This window comes from Falco naumanni, chromosome 13 (assembly GCF_017639655.2).
Source record: "Falco naumanni isolate bFalNau1 chromosome 13, bFalNau1.pat, whole genome shotgun sequence".
In the NCBI taxonomy this organism is placed as follows: Eukaryota; Metazoa; Chordata; class Aves; order Falconiformes; family Falconidae; genus Falco; species Falco naumanni.
In genome coordinates, this window is record NC_054066.1 from 28,435,234 (window position 1) to 28,454,242 (window position 19,009).

The 19,009-nt window shown below is 48.7% G+C and overlaps 1 protein-coding gene across 2 annotated transcripts in view; it reads left to right on the forward strand.

The window, feature by feature from the left end:
* The window catches only part of VEPH1 (ventricular zone expressed PH domain containing 1), a 98,225-nt gene extending 79,479 nt beyond the window's left edge, over positions 1–18,746 (forward strand). For both annotated transcript variants that reach the window (XM_040613523.1, XM_040613522.1), the window contains 3 exons: positions 2,911–3,028; positions 13,492–13,628; positions 18,389–18,746. In XM_040613523.1, the coding sequence (XP_040469457.1) occupies positions 2,911–3,028; positions 13,492–13,628; positions 18,389–18,625 (492 nt within the window). In that variant the 3' untranslated portion in view covers positions 18,626–18,746. The remainder of the gene's footprint in view (positions 1–2,910; positions 3,029–13,491; positions 13,629–18,388) is intronic.
* Positions 18,747–19,009: the final 263 nt, after the last annotated feature.

Genomic DNA, 19,009 nt, shown 5'->3' on the forward strand with positions numbered 1-19,009 from the left:
TACACCCTTACAGATTTCCGTTCAGTTGCTTCATAGTTCTTTATCAAAGTACAGGCAGGCCATATTACAGAAACTAAGCCGGTCTTGAGCTCGTTGCTGAATTCTTTGGGTTGACTCATGCTGTGTCAGAAGAGTGAGATGGTGACTACTTCACAAGCCCCGTGTGATGCCTTAAGAGAGAGTCTTTTGTTGAGCAGCCTTGCAAGACAATAATTAACATTTGTAAGCCGTTGTTAGTCCTGTTCTTCCCTTTCCTTCTTTGCTGTCTCAGTTTACGCAGCAGAAAGAAACGCCACGTTTTCACAATGGAGTCACTGAAGTTTTCAAGATGATGGAGCATGGGGATGAGATAAATCTCTCCTCTCTAATTAGGCTTTTTCCCCATGCTTCCCCTCCTGAAATAAGTGGTTTATAGCAGATTATTTCAAGTGCATGAGAGTACAGAGTGGAAAAAGATTGCTGCATTGATATTTCTGTATATCTGTTCTCTTTCAGTCTAGAATTGGCCCATGGCAGCCACTAAAAGAGTTTTTTCACAGGCTGGAGATGCTCCTGGGCTTTCTGCTCAGTGTCATCCACGTGCACAGACCTGCTGAAAGCAGTTCCATCGTTATTTTGCCTGTCTTGTTCCTCCCAGATGACACAGTGGGAGGAGGATCAGGGCACGCTGGGGCAGGGTGTGTTGCTGGCCATGCTCTGGCAGGGGCCATCTGCCCCTCCATCAGGAGCCCACCGTGGGGCGGACAGCCTGGGGGGCTGTGTGGTCTGTCCCTCCCAAGGACTCAGCTCCCCTTACCCAGGGAGGATCTGCTGGGCATCCCACAGCACGCACGGAGTATCTGAAGGGAGGCAGGGAGGCGCGGGCTGTCGGATCCACTGCCAGCCGAGCAGCTGGAGAAACATGGAGAGAAGCTGCGCAGTGCTCCTGCTGCACAGCACAGTAGCCAGCTAAATTCCTCGAACATATAGAGTTTCTCTTTGGAGGAAAGTAAGAACTTCAGCAACATGTAAAGAGCTGGTACAGAGCAAAATAGTCATGTTTTACCCGCGATCCCCAGTCTGAGCGTGCTGGGGCAGGGCAGCTGGCTGTGCGGGGTGCGGATGCAGCCCTGTCCCGGCGGACGGGCGCAGGAGGCACAAGGAACCGCACAGTGGAGCATTCCGGGGGAGCCCACCGAGGAGCCCGGGAGGGCAGGGGACCTCTCCGCTGCAGCCTGGCTGCCCGTCTCCCATGCGAGGATGGGGAGAGAAGCCGAGCTGGGAGGCTGCAGCCCTGCAGCACCCTCTTGCAAACAAAGCCGACACGTGTCCGAGACCTTTGTGGTGTGACTGTTGCCTTCCCATGCGTTGTCAAGCCTATTTCTCTGCGTGTTCCTCTGGAAAAGGGAAGGCAACCTTTCTCATTTGGGGCTTCTCAGGTGGTGTGAGTCGTGCTCCCTGTTCTGCCTTGCCATCCTTAGAATCACAGAATCATTCAGATTGGAAAAGACCTTTGAGACCGTCAAGTCCAGCTGTTAACACAAAACTTCCATCAGACAGCCTAAAATCCACCAGGAGATGGCCTCTGGCGTGCAGAGGGTGGGGGTACCCAAGAGCCCCCGTTAAGTTAAAACGTGACGTTTGGCTCAGCTGAGCCTGTTACCCGGGCCATGGCCAGAGGTACGGAGTGCTCTCGGAGTGCTCTCGGCTGTTTCGGTTCTCATGGCCGTTTCCCGGGGTGAAGCGGGCTGGGAAGGAGAGGCCGTGGTGCCGGGTCTCCCCGAGCCAGCCAGCCTCCTGCTCCCTCCCCTTCCCTAAAGCTTCTCTGGAAAGGCCGGGATCAGACAGCTGCATCCTTTGCACAGCCGCGGGCGCTGCGATGAGCGGCTGCCCCGCAAGGGCTGGTCGCCTCCCCGCTGGCTGCGTAAAGCTGTGCTGTCTTTGGGCCGCCGCGTGCTGCTGCAGCCTGGTGAAGGCTCCACACAAGCAACAGGAGTGTTTTCTGAGTGGTTCTAGAAATTCCTGTTGTGTTTGCAGTGAGTAACTTGGTTGCTGTTATTTAACACCAATGTTTGCTTAAGTGTGAGATCACCATCTGTTTTAAAATTGAGTAACGGGATTTAAAATACACTGAATTATACAGTGCTGTTAATTGCCTAAAAAAGAGCATCCTGTAGCTTCTCCTGTACTCGGAGCTGCAAATGTACTTTCTGTAGGCTTACTTGATCGGGCCAGAAATTCAGTTTACTTTGCAGATGCATAATCCTTACTTTCCTGGTTTGTCGCTGACAGAATAACATCACATTTACCTGGGTTTTATGTGAGCTAAATCAGTCCTGTTGTTGCTGCATTTTTTGGAAACGTTCATATTAACATTCATATTAAACGTTCATATTAGTGCTTCTCACAGGGGGCTGGCTTCAGAGCCTCTATTAGTTCTTTTAAAAAAAAAAAAAATAGCAGTCCCCAGCCACTAACTCCTGCTGTGACGGGGGACCCAGCTGGCCAGGAGGAGGTCCCCAGCACTGCAGTGTGTTAGCGGCGACCACTGCCTTCTGGATCATTGAAAAAAATCCTGAGAGAGGGCTGGAGGTAATAAAAATGGTTCAGCTGGTGGGAAATGTGCTGGGCAGGACTGCTGAGCGCGCTGCTGGCAGCAGTGTTGAAGAGGCAAAAAAAATCCCAGACCAGCCTTCTGCCTCTTGCAGACTCATATGTAACATATATTAGCTGCTACTAATGATGGTAGAGAGAGATGCATCCTGCTCGACGCCTTTGCCCCGGCGGGTCGTTTGTCTGCAGGAGACATACGGAAAGGGATGCTCAGTGCCCGCTGTGCATCCCATCCCGCTGTGATTTTGGGTCATGAGCTGTTACCCATGTGGTGGTTCACCTTGTTGAGTGGTTTGGTTTTTCTCGTTATTGGCCTAGGACCTGGACCATGTGCAGATGCACCTGGAAGAAGTGAGGTTCTTTGATTTATTCGGCTACAGCGAGGAAGCAGGAGCTTGGCAGTGTTTCATGTGCAATAACCCTGAAAAGGCAACAGGTAAGCAGTCTGCCTTCATTGCTGGTGGGCTGTACGTGCCAGTGGAGTTGTGGAGGGTGGAGAGTGGAGCGAAGCTCGCAGGTAACACTGTGTCAGTGGTGATGATGGCAGAGGCTGGGGAAAAGGGCAAGCAAACTTTCCAGCATAGCACAGGCAGTGTCTATTGTAATTGGAATTCTCCATTACACTCCTCTTGTCTGCTTTTCTGATGAGAGAGTCAGTCTAGCACAAGCTTTATTTGGTGCTGGACCACATCTCAGGTCGTCAGGGGACTGCACAGGTGCCATGTGTCAGGGGACATCGGTATACGTACTACACCTGATTCATGTCCTCTTCATTCTCAGAATTATTTCCTTTAATATAATTGAATCCATAGCGCACACTTCCTAGGAACAAGGCAAGGCTGAAGAACAGCCATAATACTTCAGCTGTATTAGAAAACAGGGTGAGCAGAAAATACACTTTTTCCCAGGTAAAAGATCCTGGTGAGTTGTGGGGTTTTTTAAGCTTTCTGATACCCATGTCTTTTAGATCAGTGCACTGAAATTCAGGGGAATGGCCTTTTTCTTAGATGCTTTTTGCCGCTCTGTAAAAATTGGCACAATTGTGGCCAAGAATTTTGACTGCTTTAGCCAAGCCTTTGAATAATGGGGTGTTTCAGCTTTTTATTTTAATAGCTAGCATGTCTTTGTATTTCATCAACCCTGAATTTAGTAAGTCTTGCAAGAGTGGCACAGCCTCTGCTGCAGGCAGGGCTGCCCATGCTCATTTCATGGGTGTTTGACCATCTTCCTCCTTCCACAACTCTCACGGGAGCCAATGACCATAAAGGAAATCGCCCTTTGAGCTGAAATTGCATCTCGGTACCATGGTCTCACTGTGGTTTGTCCATCACATCAGTGATAGGCCTATGTCAAGCTAAAGGAAAATGCATCTCTTAAAATTTCAAACCTTAATAAAATAGCCCAGAAAGGGGAGTGTTTGTAGCAGGCCGTTGGGTAGGCTGGTAAGGCAGCTGGGTTAGAGCCAGCAGAGTGGATGAAGGTGGGAAAAGGAATCCTTGGGGGTGACACGGGGCACCATTTCCTTGCTGATGCCACGGGTGTTGCTGATGCCACTAGTCTGGAGACATCGAAGGGCAGCTGACACCTTGCTGCCCTGCTGCTTCTCCTGCCAAAATGTCGCGTCCTCTGAGGAGAGGTCTGAGAAGGGCTGGGAGTGGGACACAGTGCGGGGGGTCCGCGTGGCACAGCACCATGGCCCTGCTGCCAGGGATCCAGACGCCACCGGTACTACCAGTATAGAGCTGGTATTTTCAGATGGGTCTGAACTCGAGGCAAACAGCAATCACAGACCTGACAGCAGGCGGCAGTTCCCAGCGAGCTCTCCAGTGCCCTCTGGTTACTACAAGAGCTGATAGAACCAGGACCGTCTGCACCACTGACAAGAGGCTCTTGAGCCACTTGAGCTGACATCTCGAGCAGGGTAAACAGAATTCTCTGCTTGACACCAGCGGTGCTGGGGAAGCAGGAGCATGCTGCCTGCCGCGGCGGGGCTTGGGCACACCGCCTCTCTCACTTACTCATCGTTGTTCCAGGCCAGCGAAAAATCGCACGGCGCAGCGTTGTAGGTTGTAGGTTTGGTGTCGCGATGTCCCCCAGAGATGAGGGAGAAGGTCACATCTCTTCTAAGGGCTCACCCTCTCCCCTCGCTGCTGTGAAAAGGCTGCAATGAAACGCATGTGCTGACCTCGCTTCCCAGGGTGTGTAAACACCATTCTCCGCTTACACACTGATGCCAACAGAAGGGTTTAATGTATTCCCAGCTCTGCCCACCAGCCTGAGCCGTGTCCGCCCGGCGGCACAGCAGCTCTGCCCTTCCCAGCCAGCGCAAGACCCGCTCTGCGTGGAGGTCTCAGGCACAGCAGCACTGTGGCTGGAGGCGGGGGCTGCCCTGGTCGAGCTCACCCAGCAGTCCCGGGAGAAATGAGACTTCCATTCCTATATGCTGGTACTTATGCAGGCCCTTGTAAATCCTATCACCTCTTCTAGGAGTAGAAAAGCAATTTTTTTCTTAATTTACCTTTTTTTTCTAGCTTGTATCTGTATGATGTCAACTAAAAACCAGTGGAAAAAATGCAAAAAATGCAAATACAGCATGAAGGTGTTAAGTGAAATGCTGCCTTCTCAGCAGCTGCAGTAATCTGAGGCTTTGTCGTCTTTTCCTCGAGTACCACAAGCACTCAGGAGCATGGAGGATGCCTGGACATTTGGGAGAAGGTTTTCCCTCCCCAGGCACTGAAGGCACCCAGGGTGGTGCCCGAGTTTGCAGGCTTACGGCTGCGCACAGCTCTGCCTGCCTCTCCCCCGCCGGGAGGGGTTTCCAGCCTGCCCCCCTCTACAAAGTCACCAGTCACCCTGGGCTTTGGAGCCAGGGCTGAGAGTACAGGGATGCCTTTGAGGATGGTCAGGAGCAGGAGGAACTGGGCACAGAGTATTTTTGGACTGTAACTGTCCTTTTTATGAGCATTTACTCTCTTTGTCTCAGTTTGAAGAAAATTTTTTAAGAAAGGCCCATTGTGAATACCATGACTTGCTTCTCAGCTCTCAAAGCCTTTAGAAGAGCAAGAAAATAGTCCTGAATGGGTCATATGAAAGCTCAAGTGTAGGAAAGGAATGTGGAAGATAGTGCTTAATGGAATAAAAATCTGCAGGTGAGTGAGAAATTCACCTTTGTGTTGGTGATGCAGAGCTGTGGCAGCTGGGAAGGGTCCTACCGGAGTGGGAGACACTCAGGGTCTTTCTGGGTTTATAAGACCTGACACAAGAAAGAGGAATCAGAGGTCTCCTTGAACCGGTGAAAAATGTAAAGGCTGTAAAACATCTTTTATTTTCATTCCGCAGCGGGACAGAACCTTTGAAATCTCACATACTTTTGAAAGACAAAGTAATTTCTTCCTCTCAGCAATGCTGTTTAGCAACCAAATTCTCAAAGAAGGAATTCGGAGGCAAATTCTTTTTCTATTATTGTCTTTTGTTTTTTGTTAATGTTGGGTTTTGTTGCATTTTTTGGATGCCATGTTGCAAGATGCCGTTTATCCTCTGGAGTTAGGAAAGCATTATGCCTTAAAGGCTCAGTCTTGCCTCGGGGTGCCGGGTCAGTGCTGGCTTTTCCGGAGGTCACTGGGAGGGGGTTGGGGCTGGGCTGCTCTCGAGGCTGCGCTTGTGAGGGAAGAGGCAGCTCTGCGCAAGCAACGTGGTGGATGCACCCAAAGTGGCAATTAACCCAGGGAAAGTTTGACTATTTCTCATGCATTCTTCTGATCACAAAGCATTTCTTGTACAACCACACTCTTCCTGAAGTGCTATTAAATCATCCCAAACTATTTTTTCCTGCGACCAGGGAAGAGCATTCCCACAAATCCTGCTCATCTGCTCAAATACATGTTTGTGCCCTGACTGCGCAGCTGGTCTCGGAGCTAGGAAAACCAGGTTACACTTTCCCCCCCCCCCCCCCCACTTTTTTTCTAAATGACAACCATTCAAGCAGAGATACAAGGCATTTGAAATTTTGGAAAATGCAGTGTGTGCCTCTTGTTAGGAAGAGCTGGCCTTTATACCCTCATTTTAACATAACCTCCTGTATTAACAGTTGGCTTCACAAGCTCTTGCACAAAATAATTCAGTAAAACCACTTGATAGCTGGAGAGAGAATTGCAGTACATTCCCTATTCTGGAAGCTTACAAAGAAATTGCAGCAATCCCTGTGGGCTGCAGAAGAGACATTGTGCCCATGGGCAATGATTCGGGTAAAACTGAGGGGGGAGTTATGAATTCCTCTTTAAAAAAGCAATTCACTCAGAATAGCCTACACCATATTAACTTCTGAATACATTTATCTTTTGCTAGTAGTGGTGATTATCTAGTGATGTCTCAGCTATAATGCTTGCTTGAAAATTATAAAAAGTGGCATTCAGCGATGTGTTCTTTCCAGGTTTTCAACAAAACCAAATGTGATGATTAATGAGAGAGAGTGAATCCATATTCCCTTAGGTTAATTGCATTTATCTTTGTCTGGTTGCCACCCACACATTCCATTCTTTCAAGTTACTAGGAGTTTATTGTCATTGAGATCATTCATGATTGGACTCAATTTTTGTGGATGATTTTATGTTTCATCAAATGCAAGATTTAATGCTTTGGGTTTTATCTTTCTTGAGTTCATCTTGGAAGAGTTTGTAGGTTTTTTTACTCTTTATTCAGTGCCTAAACCACCTAAAGTTTGGTATGTTGTAGTTCTGCAAGAAAGCAAGATACAGTTAATAGAAGGTAATTCCAATGGACGCTTACATCAATGGGTACTATTCAGGGTTAAGTTGGTTTTGGAGTTACTGTCTCTATTGAGATGGTTTAAGAAGCCATGGATATTGTAGTAAGTGATTTTTCATTTTGAATTTGAGTAATATTTTTAGCTTTATTGTCTGTTCTGCAGGAAAAAAAGTAATGGCACATATATAGTAAATATATCCTTTAGAATCCTTCAACTCCTTTTTCTAAGCTAAAGATCTCATCATATGTGTCAGCATATGACCACGTAGAGTGATCTGAAACCCAGAGATGATGTGATCACCGAGTTTGACCTTGTATAAAACAGGTCAAAGAATCTAGTCCAGTAATGCTTATATCAAAGAAACGTTCACTCTTTGATCTGTGTTACTTTTGTGTATCTTTCTAAAGATGTCTAAACCAGACCTGATTTTTAAAAGTCAAGTGAAGGAAAGGCTTCAAGCCAACTGAGTTGTTGCTCAGGTATTTTAACCACTGTTAAAATGTGGGTTTATTTCTAGTCTGTCTCTAAACACTGCATCACATTATGCCCTTCCCTGCCATGCAGAAAATCTCTATTTGTAAACTTTATCATGTCACGTCTTGATCTTTGCTTGGGCAAATTAAGAATACGCTTCCTTAGTTTTCCGTGATACAAATAATCATACGGAAGATCAGTCTGAAACCATTCTTCTATCACTTTTCTAAAGTCTTTTCATTAGTGCTTATTCATGCAAGGTGAAGAAATCAAAGCTAGACATAATCTTCCAATAATTAATATGTTTATAATCAATGTGCACACTCTAGTTGGCAGCTGATTGCATTTTTTAAAGAATCTTCTAATTGTATTAGAAGCCCAGATGTGTCTTTCAAATAACCCTGCTCTACCGTGGAAAGAAGCGGGGGTCACCAGCTACTGCATTTGGTTTTGGGAAGAGTTCAGACAGAAGAGTAAAGCTCTGCATTTCTGAGGCAGTACGGAGTTACTCATGATGCCCCTTGCTAACAGAGCTCCGTGCTCTGTTAACCTACTCCTACTCTGCACACAGCAGGTATTGAATGTCCCAGCAAGGACTGGGACAGGCTCCACCAAGATGTTTGGGTGCTTGAAGCGCTTGCCCTGTGAAGAGAGGCAGAGGGACAAGGGCTGGTGCAGGCAGAGCTGAAGGGCAACTTTGTAGTAGTCTGCCCATAACTGGCAGGAGGTGGTCGAGGAGGCAGAGCCAAGCTCTTCTCGGTGGCGTGTGGTGGGAAGGCGAGAGACAACAGGCATAAACTGGCACAGGAGAGAGAGGTTCAGATGCTCAGATGGGAGAACTTTCCCACCATGAGAACAATCAAGCATTGGAACAGCTTGCCTAGAGATGTTGTTGAGATTTTCAAGTCCCGGATGGATAAGTCCATGTGCAACCTAGCCTGACCCCATCGGTGACCCTGCTTTGAGCAGGAGGTGGGATGAAAGACCCCTTGCACTCTCTTCCAGCTGAATTATTCTGTGATTCTGTGAAGTTAAACCACAATGAAAATAAGCAAAAGGACTTAGAAAAATATTGGAAAAGAGCTTCATTCTTATCTTTCATGAATCTTTTCATTCTAATCAGACCCTCAGACATACTGGCATCAGATTCATTACGACGACTTTGGAAGCTGACGTCAGAGTTCCCCATGGACTTCTCTGTGGATGTGCACAAGAACTGCTCTGTTTGCTTTGTTTCCAGCCACCGGACACTAAGTGATCAGCGTTTCTTTAGTAAATCCTGGCGTTGAAAGATTTGGGCCATAAAACTCCACTTCAGGGCAAAATTGCACATTTGCTTCCTTTCTCATGTTGCATTCCTAAGCACCAACCATCTCAGTACCTTCTTGTCCCTGAACTTTTTGTGCTTTGTACCTTCTTCATTTGGATTAAAGCATGTTCCTGCCATGCTGGAATCAGTATCGAAGACATTCCTGTGGGACCAGGAGCTGGGCAGATGCACAAGACCCAACCACTGAGCAATTGTCCTTTCATATCAAGTCCTTCTTTTGCTGTATCTTGGTGTTTATATAGTTGTCATCATGCTCTGAAAGTCACTGTGCACGTTATTAATTTATAGTTATCAAGCAGGACTAAAAAAAACTCTTTTCCTGTCCTATCTTTGCCATTTTTATTGAAGTTCTCTCCTCTTTCACGCACACCCCGGGAAAGGGACAGGGATATTACCCCGTCCATCATTAAGTTAGAAATTAGATGAGGCATTTGCACAATAAGCAAAATAGCAGCTTAGATCGTGTTTAATTATAAAAATCTAAAACTTTTTTGTCTGTTCCGACAAATCTGACAAATTATAAATGCTGATTGTATAAATGGGGAACAAAGTCACCAGAAGATGAAGTGGCTGGTGCCAGAGCACGAGGACTTGTACTCAGACCTGCCAGACCACTGCTGGCCCTGGAGGTCTGTCCTTTTGCTCGGCTCCCAGAGGCCAGTGACTCTCAAGGATGACCGTTACGGGTATCCCAGCCAATCTCAGCCGCAGAAATGCCAGGTAATACCTGGTACAGCCTTAGAAAACCAGCCCTTCTGTTCCCAGTACGTGTTTCCCCCACAAAGCCGCTGTCGGCAGATGGTGTCCCTCCTGCAGGATGCCTACAGCTGCAGGCAGAAATGACCGCACGGTCCTGCTTGGGTGTAAAAGCCAAGGCTCACCTCGAGCCTGATGGTCCATGGACCTAGTTTGTTTGGAGAAGCAAATTTATCTGAAAAAAAAAGAACAGACCAGAAAACAAACAGCTTTTTCCTTCCTCAAAACAGATTATTTTCTCTAGTATTTTCTGTTCCATGGCATTTGACAATACTTTGTGTGCATCTTGTTGCCTGCGTGAGCTGGATGTCAGCTGCTTTCTGCTGTGTTCGAACTGCGTGAGTTGTTATTAGGGAACTTTGCCACAGGATGCTCTTTCTCTTGTCTAGAAAATGGGGAGCACGCCTATGCAGGATTTTTTTGCCATCAGTTCATTGGCTGTTAATTCCACGTGTTTTATGTGAGTGTAAATTTAGTGTAGGCTGCACAGCACGAGGCTCCCTCACAAAGGCATCTGTGCTGGACCAGTGCTTCAGGAACCCATGTCAGGGAGCAGAGGGATGTACAGAGTTTGGGCTACCTGGTTTTGTTTTTCCCTGCCAAGTGAAAGCGTGTGTCTGTAGCAGTTCTGAGAACAATATTTAATGCATTGGCAAAGTTTTTGTTTAAGCGGCACACTGTAAAACGTGGTTCTGTCCCACTAAAGAGCGTGTTGTGAAATGAATGCAGCCTCAAACCAGCATCTCTATAAATCTGTGCCATTTTGCAGTGACAAAAATTATGCAGGGAGAAAGCCAGCTTCTGCTTTCTTTTGTCCCGTGCCAGGTTGGGTGGTGTAACACATTGGTGCTGGCATGAAAAGATACAGAAAAGAGCTGCTGCGTCGAGCTAGGGATGCGGTGGGCTGTGAGGAGCAGAGCGCGACCTGTTTTTGTTGTGGAAATCACAGCTTCGGTTCCCCATCAAAGCTGAAACCTAGCCACCCCCTGTTCGGTCCTGCTCCTTCCACAGGCTGCCTGTCTATAGAAACAGAAATATTTGTAGTCTTTCACGAGGAAATTGCAACAGCTGAAGCACCCCAAAGTCTGCCTCTCTGCCAATATAAACAATGCTGGGGAAAAAATACCTTCTTTATATAGATGTGATGTGTTGTACTTGCATTGTTTGTTTTTTCCTCTACCAGACAGGAGGTAGTGAAGAGGGGGGTGTGCCCCAAAATCTAGAAAGCCTCTGAAACCCCAGGTGCTACCTTTGGTGGCTGTGCTTGGCCACCCCGCTCCCCTCGCATCCTCAGCATCACACCAACCTGCTGCGGTTTGGGCTCTGAAAGGCTCGTGCACAGATGACAGCAAACACTTTCAAGAAAAAGCATTTCTGGATAAACTTTCATGCTAAGGTATGCAAGTACAGCCAGCCAGCGGATACACTGACCATCTGAGAGATGCTGGGAAGGGCTCCAAGTCAAACATCACATCAAAAAACCATCCGTTCTCAGACTGCTTACGCCTTGGACTGCTCTTCAGTCTATCTGATCCATCATGTCCCGTCTATCGGTGTCAAAATAGAAAGGAAAAAGAAACACAGCCGTGATATTAGAGAATTTTTAAATTGTTTGCTCCGTACGTGAAGGGCAGTGGCTTCAGGCTGCCCTGCGATCATGGTGTAAAGCCCAAGGTGATTCCCTTGGTTGCTGGGCTTTTCTCGTGCTGGAAAATTCCTTTTTGCAAGCAAGGTGTGGGAGCGCTCTTCCAGCCCCCAAACCTCGCGCGCTTCCAGCCGAGGGAAGCGCCAGTGGATGCTGATCACAGGTGAGCACCGTGGCCGTGGGGCTGGCAGCAGAGGTGGCCACAGCCTTATAAACGTGCTGCAAATGAAAGCACAGGGCTTCCCAACAGTCACCCAGGACTTTGAATTCTGAAAGCAGTTTTAAATACAGCAATAATTTTGCAGTAAGAGAAAAAAAGGGGTTTCTTTCCCTTTCCTAGGGTTTATTTTTAAGGGAATTGGTGGAAGGAACATCTATCGTGACAGACAAGTTATTTTTCTAAGGCAAGCTGAAGCCACTTCTCAGGCCGCTAGAGAAGGTGAAGGGGCTGGGAAGCGGCTGCGCGGAAGGCACGGCGGTGAGTGTGCCTGTTTCTGCTTCCGCGCTGGTTGGTCGTTACGGTTATTGAACTCGGCACTGTATGCTACGTATTTTTAATTACACTCCAGATTATTCTTGGGCAACACGCTGTAGCACAGGTCATCAGAGGGGACAGAAGCTTTTGTGTCTCTCCCTCTCCTCCTTCCTCAGCCGTGGCTTGGGCAGAGTTACCCAACTTGTACTTGAAGACAGAGGCTCTGTGTGGTCAGCGGTTCGGCACACGCGTGGCAGGAATGCTGGTGTAGCTCCCAGGTACAGACGAGGCAGTGTTATTGGCCAGTGACACACTAGTAGTTCGTAAGTAAATTTTGCTACAAGATGATAAAAACATAGATGTCCTTGGTGGGTAACGTGATGCAAAGGCCCTGGCTGTTTCCGAGGGAGGACAGGCAGCGGTCCCTGGGGGCTGCGCTCCAAGTTGCTCTGGCCTTTGCAGCGCAGCTGTCAGCATAAGTTGTGTTGGTTTAGAAATGCAAAAGTGATGGAAAATATCACGTTCCCAACTGGTCGGTGCTTTGAGATTTACAGGATGCAAGTAACTCTGGGTTTTCCGTAAGGATTGTTTTTTACAAAGTGGATTGCTAACATTAAATGACTTTTGAAATATCCCCAAAGAGAGAATTGTAAAAGATAATGAGGAAGTAACAGGGAGTGACCTCTACAAAATGCAGTGCCAGGTTTCTGCTCGAACAGGGGATAAGGGAGGGCTGATAACACATCCCTTTCCCGAGGGAAGGAGTTGTGTCTTGGGAGGGTGAGGAAGGGAAGAGTCATGTCTGGGACAAAGCCCTTGGACTCACCGACCCCCTTCTCAGCAAAAAGTCACATTTCTAGGCTGGAATTACCTACGAGAGGTTGGCAGTTGTTCCAGCGGGATGGTGCCCAGTCACTCAGCCCCACATGGACGTCCCACTGCTGGCTCGTAATTCCTTCTCCATGGGGCTGCTGCGGCAATGAGGCAAGCTGCTGCAGCTAATGGGGGGCAATATCCTCAAAATATTCCTGTCCAAAGCACTGCACAGCAGGAATAAACCGCACTGAACTCGGCAGCGTGGGCTAAAGCCTCGGAGACAACATAAACGCCTACTTTCAGTTCTATGAAATTATAAATTGTTATTGCAGGGCTGAGGAACAACAGGGAGGCGTAACGGTGGGGGTGAGGATGCGAGGGCTGAGGGAATAGGAGGCGTGGTGGCCAGAGGAGGTGATGTCCAGCTCCAGCTGCTGGGCCTCCCAGCAAAGCACGGCCGAGGGCTGAAACGTCTCTCTGAAGTGACAGCTGGATGCTTGTGGTCGGGAGGAATGTGAGCTTGGAGCTGATAGAGCTAAACTGCGAAAAACTTCTCTGCATCGCAGCAAAAGCCTGGCTTTCGGCTGGTGCAGAGGGAGGACAGAAATAACCCCCTTGTTGTGTGCTCACCTCCCCAGTTGTAAATCAGGATGGCCAACCTCTGATTGAAGGCAAGCTCAAAGAGAAGCAAGTCCGGTGGAAGTTTATCAAAAGGTGGAAAACTCGCTACTTCACTCTGGCTGGCAACCAGCTGCTTTTTCGGAAAGGAAAATCTGTAAGTCGGAAGACCCTCAATTTGATTTCTCTCTTTCCCTCCTTCCCAGCACTGTTTCCCAGAGGTTTTTACCGCTTGGCTTTGTTCGTGGTCGCTGTATGCCGCATGGCTGACCAGCCAAGGGGCTGCTCACCGGCTATAGTTACGTTTTTCTCTCTGGGTCAAGAGCACCAGGTTTTTGAGAGTACTCGGTGTCAGACTGGTGCTGCTCTTGTTCAGCCGACAAATACCCAGGGCTCAGCACCACGCTCAGTGATTTACGCCCTGCCAGCTGCTGAGCTGGGGCTGACCATCATCCACTCTGCCTCGAGGCATCCCAGGGTCACCTTGGATATTGCAAAAAACCCTGTTCCTGAAGGAATTACAAGTTAAGAAATAGTTTCCAGGCGTGCCCAGTGATTCTTGCTATTTCCTCGGATAAACACAAATTCAGTAAATTCTGCTCAGGTGAACATATTTTGTCCACTTGCAAAGCGCATGGCGTGGGACGGCAAGGCGTGCAGCAGCCGAGCCACCGTGCTGCGAGTGAGCTGGCATGTCGGGGTCCCCAGTTTTCACAGGACTAGCAGTGTCCGGGGGAGGGGGGGATGGTTATGTCAGGCCCTTCTGAACACCTCAGGGCAGTCTCCAAAATCCAGACACTCTTCACCTTTTCTGAAAGTCTAGCATGCTCTTGTGCATTAATAACCGTTGTTGAGATGAGAGCATTATAATTGGTGTTATTTGTGCAGGAAATACAAGTTTAAATACATGTTTATTATGCAGGAAATACATGTTTAAAGCAAGGTGGTGCTAAAATGCTTTTCTCCCAAAGGAATGGAGTTGTTGGGGTTTTTTTGCTTCACTGCTACCGTCATCTAAATTCAGGGAAATTCTGCTGAAATTTCTATTAAATTGTTTGAAATTTATACTAATAGGACTGAGAGACATGTGTGTCCCAGGGTACAGGAGAGCAGGTAATTGAATCTAGTCCTCATTAGTTGTTCTCATTTAATAGAAACTAATTTTCTTCAGCTTTTCACAATGAGAATTATCAAATATTGTGCAAAATAGTCTGGTTTTGTTACAAGAGCCCTCTTTTAGATAATAAAAAAATAGCAGCATCTGCCAAATACAGACAAACCTTAATATCTCTGGTAAATAACCTTTACTTTTACAGAAACCTAGTAAAGCTCTTTAAGCTTCTTAAATGGCTTCCTGAGCCCTTGCCTGTAAGAAATACAAGAGAGTGTCCTGCCTAAGGGGAACATGTGCCTTCGTGGGACAGTGCAATCCTTCTGAAAGCCAGTAGTTCGAGAAACAGCCTTTCCCTTGCTTCCTAGTGATTATTTCTGATGTTCTGGCCGAGATTCTGAAGACAGTTTAATCCATACATGTGCCACGTACAGCTCAGTACTGGCTGATGCTCACTTTTCAAAGAGTCTCAGAATAATTGTCATTTCTTAGCAAGTTGATTGGCTTATAGAAATATATTTAATGGAATGGCTTTAATTAGCTCTCCAAACAAGCCAGGCATAAGGCACATCAGATACCTTGATTACTCCTGGGCTGCAACCGCCTCCTTAGATTTGCGTTCTCAGTGCTCCCCTTGTTGCCCTGGGGGAACGTAGAATGCTTCGCAGGCGGGTGGAGCTGGCAGATGAGATTGTTGAATAGCCGATTTTGCTCAACAGCCTAATTCTTATAGATTAACTTCCCCTTTTTAACTGGCAAACTCAAGTCTGCTTTGCTTTTTTTAAAGTTGAACAGAAATACCCGAGTTGGTTCGTCAGCGGAGCAGGCTGGCGCCCAGCCCCCCGGGGACAGCAGCAGGGTTACTGCGCCTGGGTAATCAGTCTTTCAAGCTGGTGCGTTACATCCTGTTACTTCTACGGGTTTGGCCTAAATTCGAGAGTCAAGTCCTGCCATTAACCATGGCTTGGACTGCAGCTTGGAGCAACCCTGAGCCCACCAGCTGAGGTTGTACATGTGCCTGGGGCTGACTATGGCAGGCACCAAAGACAAAATTTTAAGTCCTTTAAGCGGGGCTGGAGGTATGAAGCATCACAGAAGTGGTTTGGACAATAAAAGTGTTTTTTTTAGATCCCACCGGAGGTCCACTGCTGCGCACCTCTGGCAGCCAGCAGGAGCAGCAGCCCCATGCCTTGCTGGCCGGGCACCAGCGCCAAAAGCATTGCGAGATGCAGGGCTGCAGCCTGGCTGGCTAAAGCGGTGCTGGAGGCTCCTGCCCAGCTGCTTCTGCTGCTTGTTCCAGCCTTTGAAGCCGGATGGTCCTTGCCTGGCTGAGCACGACAGCTCTGCCCCGTCAGCTCTGGCGTCGCCGAGCAGGGCTGGGTGCTGTGTGGGTGTTTGGACTTTACACACTGCTCCACTTAAAAATACAAACCTAACACAGAGGAGGTATTGTGAGGGGGCCAGCTGGCTGTGCCTGCTTATTCCTGGAGCCCCACCATGAACCTTCCTTTCATCAGAGTAACCATGTGGACAATGTTCGCTCTGTGTAAGCAACCGTATGGCCAGTGGGTAAAGGGGAGGCAGGAGAAAACCAAAATCTAAGAGGTCTGAAAAAAAAAGCCACATCCTAAACTCCTGGAAAATTGCGGTAAATTCCTTCCACAGAAATGCGCCTAGGGTACAATCAGCTTTCTTTAGCAGCTGGAGGTCAAATGCTGTGTCGTAACGGAGGGAGTATATCATTTTTGCTAGTTGGGCTTCTAAGTGTAAGGGTCTGGCTCATGGGGTGCAAAGTTCTCAAGGCTATCGTTGCTTCGCATTTGCTGTGATAAAATGTTCATGTTTATCCCAGGTCAGATTTCAGTGCGGAGCCAGCCCAGTACTGCCGATACAGCCTTAGCCGGCGGCTGGGGAGGCAGGGGAGGGTGGGCCACGCTGCGTCCCACAGTCACGCCGGGACATCAGTGACAGCTCTGGAAACATGTGTTCCCCTGTGGAGCTGGAGGTGAACTTCATTGTTTATGAAAAGTCATTTGATCAGAACTGAACATTTAGCGGGGCAATTACCCGTTTAAAGAAAACCCTCAGGTGTGGAATAACGTCACTGATCTGAAAAAATGAACGAGACAGACAAGGAACTGCCCCGTGCCGGAACATGCAGCAGCAGTGCAGGGGGTAGAGGTGCCGGGAAGGTGATGGCTCTGTGCTGGTGCTGCCATTCCCGGCCCAGGGACCTCCTGTGTCCCAGAGGGGTCTGGCTGCCCGTCCTGGCGAGGGGTCCGTGCCAGCCTCTCCTGCTGGGGAGCTGCTCTGGGCAAGGGGTGGCCTTAAATGTTGCTTTGAGTCAGAAAGGAGGGGAATGCCCAGGGATTATGGTACTTAGGGGTGGAGGAGACCATGACTGCAAATAATATCTATGTGTGCAACAAAGAAGAACTCCAAAAGCTGGGGAACGCATCCTGGGCATTCACTGTGGATGTGGAAAACGGCAGATCAGTGATAATGGCAGGGGACTATCAAATCTCTGAGAAGAATCACAGCCATTGGGCTTGGGCCTTCTTTTGGATGGTCTTTTCAGAAGAGCTTTTCCTTAGAATAGTAAAATGTTCCAGGTTCTTTCCCAGAAGGACTGAGATGTTACCGCAGGGGACTTGGCAGTGCTGGGTTAACGGCTGGACTCAATGATCTTCAAGATCTCCTCCAGCCTAAATGATTCTGTGATTCGAAGTCTCCCTGCCCAGCTGTGGTCCTGCAGTTTCAGACGTGGCCGGCCAGGAGAGCAGGTGGGGCTGGGGCCGGCAGAGCGGCTCTGGAGACAGCAGCTCCCGCAGCGCCGCCTCTCCCGCATCCCGCTCGCTCCTGCAAGATCCTTAACCACCGGTTCTGGTGCAGAGCAGTCCAGACCTTTCCTGTGTGATAGCAGCAGAAAGCTTTTGGAAAATCTGCCTTACTCCTCTTGGTAAAAAGCATAAGCTCAACAGGAGGAACATAAATATCCTTGAGGAATCAGGGCCTTGGGCTTAAACTCCTCACCAGGAGACCCAACTCATATATTTTTTATGAGCTCATGAATCTCTTCTTCCACAGGAAACTTCCCTGATTTTGTACAACTATCTCTTACGCTCCCTGCATCACATTGCTTACAATGACACTAAGATTTTCTAGATGTACCTACTTTATATGTTTTCAAAGAAAATTGCAGCTAAGCTGCCCGTGTTCTCCATTCCCTGCTGTGAAACGCCACCATTCCCCTCGTGCTCCTGGGCCAGACTCCAGGTGTCTGTTCTGTTTTCAAAACCAACAAAAGGAGTTGCTGCTTCTGGTTTTGGGTGGAGACTCTTATGGGAACAACTTCACCGCTTAGGAGAGGAGAGCTTTGCTCAGTCCCGAGGGCGGGCTGACCTCTGTACCCACCATTTGCTGGTGGCACCAGTTGTGCCCGCCACCATTAACAGGGGTCGCCGTTACAAAAAGCCAGGCAAAGGGCAGTCCAAACCTGTGCTAACAGCTGAGGCTGGAACTAAGAAGTGCAGATGCTGAGGGGGAAGAGCTCATTGATGCAGACCCTTGGTGCTGGGTGCAGCACACGGTGACAGCTCATGAACCCCAGTGGTGCCCAGCAGGGGAGCACAGCACTGCGTGGGAGGGGGGCTCTGACTCCCCGGAGGCTCTTCTGGGAAGTGCCCGTCAGTGCGTTTGCCCACACGAGCCATGTTTAGCAAGCCCAGCTCTAGAGACATCCACTGTTTATTAAGACGGTGGAAGCTCTACCAGATGAACTTGGTTCTGTCTCCCCTGTGTTTCAGAAAGACGACCCCGATGACTGCCCGATTGAGCTCAGCAAGGTGCAGAGTGTTAAAGTGGTGGCAAAGAAGCGCAGGGACCGCAGCCTGCCCCGGGCCTTTGAGATCTTCACCGACAGCAAAACCTATGTTTTCAAGGCCAAAGACAAGAAGAATGCTGAGGAGTGGCTTCAGTGCATCAACGTTGCTGTTGCACAGGCTAGAGAGCGGGAGAGCCAAGAGGCCACCACCTACTTGTAGAGCTGCTGTCACCTCGGTGGCTGTACCAGCAAACCAAACGTGTCTGGGACCTCTCCAGCACAGAGCACCCCACTGCCGTACCGTGGACCTCTTTCACCTCCAAAAGCCCCGCTGGCTCCTGGAGAACCGTGGGGGAGATGGTGTGTTGGCGTGGGCCAGGGAGAGCTGTGTGCAGTGCGAGGGTCTAAGGCATCAGTAACGGCACGAGGAGAGGAGTGCCACCGTGCGGGAGCGCTCCCTGGCACTGGGACATTTGCTGGTGTAGAAGCAGCTTCCATGGCCACATGTGAAATGCGGGGTTTTTCTTCAGCCCAAAGGCCTGCAAGCCAGGAGACAGCTAGAGACAAACCTGGACCCCAGGCCCCCAGCTGTTACTTCTGAGAT